Consider the following 6,643-nt stretch of genomic DNA (forward strand, 5'->3'; position numbering starts at 1 on the left):
TGAGTCTGTGAAAAGGGTTGTGAAAAGAAATAAAGACAAGTATGAGAAGAACTCTGAGGATATTGAGAGTGCACTGGAAGAGTTTGAACAAAATAGGGATGTTGTGATTGATGAATGGTGTAATCTGGCTCCTGAATCTGAAGTTGTGAGGCTGCAATGCGATGAGAATCTTCCTGAGAGACATTCTGATGATGAGAACGAACAGGAGAATGTTCCCGACTACAGTCGTCAGTCTGATGCTGTAACAAAGATCAGAGCCGTCAGAGAACAACCTGCAGTAGATCCAGCCGTGGTACGTGTAATGTATCAGAATCTGAACCAGAAGCAGGCCTGCGTGTTCTATACTATAAGAGACTGGTGTATTCAGCGAGTTTGTGGTTTGAACCCAGATCCATTTTTCTTCTATATCAACGGTGGTGCAGGAACTGGAAAGTCACATCTGATTAAGTGTATTCATTCTGAAGCATCAAAGATCCTGAGCAGACTGCCTGCTAATGCAGAAGAAGCTGACATATCAAATCCAACTGTTTTACTGACTTCATTTACCGGTACAGCAGCTTTTTCTATCAGTGGCTCTACGTTACATTCTCTACTGAAACTACCCAGGAGTCTGAAACCACCCATTCAAGGACTTGGTAACCAACTGGATGAAGTCAGATCTGAGCTGATGAATGCTGAAATTATTGTTATTGATGAGATTTCAATGGTTTCAAAACCCCTTTTTGCTTATGTGGATGCAAGACTGAAACAACTCAAAGGCACTCAGAGACCTTTTGGTGGAATGTCAGTTTTAGCTGTTGGAGATTTTTACCAGCTGCCACCAGTGCGACAGTCTAAACCTCTCTGTGTTTACGATCCAGAACAGATTGACCTATGGCAGGAGCATTTTCAGATGATCACTCTAACCGAGATCATGCGTCAGAAAGATGATGTGGCCTTTGCAGAGATGCTGAACAGGATTAGAGTCAAAGAAAAGACAGATGAGCTTTCTCAGTGCGACAGAGATTTGTTGTCACAGGCTGTGACTGCACCAGAAGAATGTCCAACTGAGGTCTTACACATTTATGCCACCAACAAGAATGTGGAATCCCACAACACAGATACCCTGAAGAAGCTTCATTCAAACATCATAATCATCAATGCAGACGATTTCCAGAAGGATAAATGTACAGGCAGAATGGAACGAAGAGACAAACCATTTACAGGTGGGCGAAATGATTTACCTGACACTCTGAATGTTGCTGAAGGAGCTCGAGTCATGCTGACCAGAAACTTGGACACACTAAACGGTTTAGTCAACGGTGCTTTTGGTATACTGGTAAAGGTGGTGAGATCTGAAAATGATGGACACATAATTAAACTGGGGCTCAGGATGGACAACCGGCAGCCTATGAGACACAACCGCAGTGCTAATGCAGCTTCTGATGATCTGGTTTACATTGAGAGAGCAGAGGAGAGTCTGAAGTTTAAAGGAGCGGTACGCAGACAGTTTCCTGTAAAGCTAGCATTCGCTTGCACAATTCACAAAACTCAGGGTCTTACAACACAGACAGCTGTAGTTTCAATGAAGAACATTTTTGAACCAGGTATGGCTTACGTTGCTCTCAGCAGGGTGACGTCTCTCAGTGGACTCTATTTGCAGGACTTGGATGAGAAAAAGATTTACGCCAATCCCGAGGTAACTGCAGCGCTCCAAACCATGAGACAAGCCAGTGTTGAAGAAATGATGCCTCTTCTTCAGGTCAGAGAAACAGCCAGCAGACTTGACACTCTTACACTGATCCATCACAATACGGAGGGTTTGCCATCTCACATCAGTGACATCAAGAGTCATCATGAAATGTGTTTAGCAGATGTTTTGTGTCTCACTGAGTCTCACCTTCAAGGCTCCTTTGTTGCAGACAGTCTTCATTTGGACGGCTACACCATGTTCAAACGCAACAGACATGTGTCCTACACAAACTTTCCTCACATGGCCAGCAGAAGTGGTGGGGGAGTTGTTGTGTATTTGAGGAATCATTTTCAGGTTCAGGTAAAACAGTATCTGCATAATGTCACTGATCTTGAGTTTTTAGTGTTGAAGGTTCAGGCTCCATTCCCTGCACTCATTGCTGTTGTGTACAGACCCCCTGACTACAGTTTGACACCATTCATGCAAAACCTGGTAAGTCTTTTAGATTCACTTGAAATAATGGACTGTCACCCAATCATTGTGTGTGGAGATTTTAATGAGAACCAGTTGCAGAGTGGAAGAAAACAGATTCTGGAGCAGTTTCAGTCGAGAGGGTATTCACAGCTGATCACTTCTGCCACTACAGACAAGAACACCCTGCTTGACCTCATTTTTATTTCTCAGCCACAGAAATGTCTGTATTCAGGTGTTCTGAGATCATATTACAGTTACCACAACCCTGTCTTTTGTGTCCTGTCCTCGAGCCAATCATGAAGTCGTCTGGTGAGTTTTGAAACAATTACAGATCATGTTTGTTACAGAGTTTACTGATTGTAGAGCATGAAAAAGATTTTTCATTGAAAAAAGGGTCTTCCCTACTCTGTCTGTCAGAAGACCCTTTCTTATTGCAATGTTATTAATCATTTCACCAAATCATTGCTGAACTTCATGCAGAGCAGAGAACATCTGCTATCATGCACCTCTGATCTGAAATGTGCTGCAACATTTATTAAACCAACATCATTTCTTTTATTCTCATGTTTTAAATGACTAAATCTTTTTACTGTGACGTATGTAGCTCAACAAACGAGATCTTCCCCTCCAAGGGCTTGAAAATATGAAATAGTAAATAAATAAATCCCACATAAATGCAGGTATTTATTATGGCTCACATGAATAAATACAGACAATTATATTTTCTTGATTATAGTAGCTTTTGTAGAATCAAAAGTTTTTGTGATGAATGAGGTTTTGCTTATCATGTTTTACAGGTAAAAAATGTCAAAAGTTATAAACTATCTTTAGGCTACCAGAGATGTCTATAATGATACATTATGTAGAGAAAAACATTAGTACAGCTTACAGAATATGTATAAAAACTGATTTAGAAGTAAATGGATAGTTTTCTGAAAGTTCCCGACTACAGTTTAACACCACCCACCCAGATCAGCCCCCAAGTGTCTATGTAATGCTGGTATGGTGTGTGAGTTTGACTTGGCCTTTATCCGGGTGGGTTTGGGTTTGGGTGGATAAAGGCCAAGTCAGAATTCTCTGAGCAGCTGGAAAAAGCTGCTAATAAACAAAGACATCAAAAAGTGTGGGCTTTAGGTGTAGCCCCCGCTTTCTGATGCACTAATTAGACTTAGTAACCGACACCCCATACCAGCATTACATAGACACTTGGGGGCTGAGCTGGGTGGGTGGTGTTATAAGCACGTGTTTTGTTAGATATATTTTTTCAGACACCATCTTCATGAACTGCTGAGCCAAACCTGATCCATCAGTGCTGGACTGCACAGATAACTACATGCCACAAGGAGACTGCTGTGTTATGAATTGCCATACCAGTGTGTCTTCAATGGAGAAGATGACACACCCATCACCTGACCTCCTGCCTGATCTGGAGACCATCATCATGCTGCCACACTACACACCTCTGAGACCATCAATGATGACTCATACTGAGGAAACTGTATTTCCTGTCAGAGATGCTCAGTGATCCTCAGAGCAGAGAGTGGTATGATTCTTTATCTTTGATTTAAAAAAAAAATGTCAGTGTTTTTTAATTCAATTAATTAATTTAAATCCTGTTTATTGCATAAATAATTCCACACTCAAATGATTATACTTGTTGACACTTTTTGAGTTTTAATTCACATTATGGATTACAAATCTATGCTTTTTCTACTCTGTCTCTCTGTGCAGGTATTGCTGTCTTCTGAGTTCTTCAGTGTTCCAACTGAGACATTCAAACCTCACTGCAGAGCTCATGTCTTTCCTCACCATCATGTGAGTGTGAGATTGCTCTGGATTCTGGTTATATGGCCTGCAGCACCTATAAGGTATTTCAATATTGTTCATTGTATAACTTATTTGTAGTTTTTAGGCCTTAACACAACTAAAATGTTCCTTTTTCTGTATTTTTTAGAATAAGCTCGTCCAGTGTGCCTGCATTCCAGCTTCACAGAAAAGAACATCAGACACCAGCGAGGGAGGATAAGAAAGACAGACACAACAACATTGTCATCCCCTATGTAGCCGGTGTATCAGAAAAACTCAGGAGAGTTTTCTCCAAATACGACATCCCAGTGTACTTCAGACCCAGTAACACACTCAGACAGAAACTGGTTCACCCGAAAGACAAAACTCCTAAACACAAACTTAACAATGTGGTGTACGCTGTACAGTGCAGCGAGGAATGCCCAGACTTCTACATCGGAGAGACCAAACAGCCACTTCACAAGCACATGGCACAACATAGAAGAGCCACCTCCACGGGACAAGACTCAGCAGTTCATCTGCATCTAAAGGACAAAGGTCAGTCTTTGAGGATGCCAATGTTCACATTTTGGACAGATGGAGGAGTGAAAGAAGCCATTTACGTCCACTGTGAGCGACCATCTTTAAACAGAGGCGGTGGTTTACGACACCAACTGTCTGCCATCTATAATCCAGTTTTGAGTTCCCTCCCCAGACACCGTAACGTCCACTCACATCCTGGGAGTGGGCGTGGGTGATTTCCTGACCTCGGGAAATCACATGATAGGGTGGGGCCAGGTTTCACAATGAGCTCACCCGAAACCCTGGCTGATTGGGACCCACACCCACTTTCACACCTTGGCTCATGTGATTAGGTAGAGGATCATCAGGGGGTTCTTTGTCCCTCTTTGGGGGGAAACTCCCACTGGGTTTAAATCTGGGACTCTCCACCATTGACCCTTAGAACTGAAGAAGCTTCTCGGATGAGAGGTGAAACGTCTTCAAGGAACTCAAAGAAGTCCAGACGCTTTTCTTTCCAAGCTCCTTAGACTTCACTTGTGTTAATTACATTTTATTTGTTGTTGTTTTCTTTTAGATTTATATGCAGTGATTGGATGTGGTGGAGCTTTGTTAACCGTGTGGAAAACATCTGTTTGTGATGATATTTACAATGAGGCTTTAAGGTGACAGTTTTCATGTAATTTCAATCCTCTTACTAAGCAAAAACATGTTTGCAATTAACATATTTTTTCAGTTTTGTCTTTTGGATTTATGGTTAACATTCCTCTGTGACAGCAAATACTAAACTGGTCCAAGTAACCAGCATATCATTGGTCAAAGGCAAAAAGGACCACATGTCACACTAGCAATGAATTTTTGACTGTGTTTGTGTTAGTATAGAGTAGGTCTAACAGTGGTTTTCCACATCTGCTCTAATATATATAGATAATGGGTCAGACATATAAAGTCATTTTGAAAAGTTCATAAAGGTCATTTATATGTGTTCCTCTTTATCATTTTATATCAGGTCACACAGCTGACTTGAGTTTTGATCAGAGTAGAACCATAACATTCATGCTAATGGTTCTACTGTTTACAGTTACTTTATGATGGATTTCACCCTGGTCACAGCACTATGTGAAAAGCTGTTAGAGGTAAAGTTAAGCCAATGAATACATCATCATAAGTCACTCTCTAACGCAGGGCAGTGATTATTATTCACTGTAATTTATTCCACAACAATGTTCTTTATTTGATTCTTTAAATATGCACATCGATTGTTTAGCTCTGTGACTCTCCACACCTGAAATATATCACAATGTGGACTTCATTTCGACAGTATTTTGTAGATTGGTACCATATTTATCATCGAATCATCTTGTGCACTTATTAACTAAATGTTGTTTGTTTGTTTTTTTTGTTTGTTTGTTTGGGGGTTTTTTGTTGCCATTTTTACCTTTCACCAACTGTGTAAATTCTGCAATTTTACCTTGGTTTTGTTTCACATCAGTTTATCTGCTGGCTGGTATTCCTGTCTTCCTTCTCTCACCCCAACCGGTCGCAGCAGATGGCCGCCCCTCCCTGAGCCTGGTTCTGCTGGAGGTTTCTTCCTGTTAAAAGGGAGTTTTTCCTTCCCACTGTCGCCAAAGTGCTTGCTCATAGGGGGTCATATGTCATATGATTGTTGGGTTTTTCTCTGTATCTATGAAGCGCCTTAAGGCGACTTTTGTTGTGATTTGTTGCTATATAAATTGAATTGAATTGGTTTTCTTTCTTTTCTAATGTTTCTGGTCATTTTTCACAGTTAAACAAGTAACTTTGAGGTTACGTCATCGTTTTCAGCTGTTATCTGTATAAATTTTTTTCCTAATAATTACATTTCTGCAAAATTATAGCAGTTCTGGTAAGTTGTAATATTTCTGCCAAGTTATTAATTTTTTAATAAATTATTACATTTCTGCTAAGTTGTAGCTTCTGGTAAACTACAACATTTCTGCTGAATTGTTATGTTTCTTCTAAGTTATTGCATTTCTGCTAAGTTATTACATTTTTGGTAACTTGATGTTCTTCTGCAAAGTTATTAAAATTTCAACAACTTTTTAAACACTGACTTTGATTTCTTCAGCTTCTTCAGCTATTTTCAACTATTTTCAGCAGACAGCTTCAGCTTTACAGTTTCCTCTAAGTGATTGCAGTTCTGCTAAGTTATTC

General features: G+C 40.3%; 1 protein-coding gene across 3 annotated transcripts; it reads left to right on the top strand.

Annotated features, from left to right (window-relative positions):
- Nucleotides 1-766: 766 nt before the first annotated feature.
- LOC308412326 (ATP-dependent DNA helicase PIF1-like) lies at nt 767-5,595 on the top strand. Of its 3 annotated transcripts, XM_080906586.1 has the most exons (5): nt 767-1,741; nt 1,906-2,032; nt 2,125-3,689; nt 3,878-4,014; nt 4,101-5,595. In XM_080906586.1, the coding sequence occupies exons 1-3, from the start codon at nt 782-784 to the stop codon at nt 2,142-2,144; spliced, it is 1,107 nt and encodes a 368-aa protein (XP_080762712.1). In that variant the 5' UTR covers nt 767-781; the 3' UTR covers nt 2,145-3,689; nt 3,878-4,014; nt 4,101-5,595. The 3 variants fall into 3 exon arrangements, with proteins under 3 accessions (XP_080762712.1, XP_080762711.1, XP_080762710.1); XM_080906585.1 differs by having other exon boundaries at nt 767-2,032; XM_080906584.1 differs by having other exon boundaries at nt 767-3,689.
- The last annotated feature ends 1,048 nt before the right edge of the window (nt 5,596-6,643 follow it).

This window comes from Rhamphochromis sp. 'chilingali', assembly GCF_963969265.1.
Source record: "Rhamphochromis sp. 'chilingali' genome assembly, chromosome: 16".
Lineage (NCBI taxonomy): Eukaryota > Metazoa > Chordata > Actinopteri > Cichliformes > Cichlidae > Rhamphochromis > Rhamphochromis sp. 'chilingali'.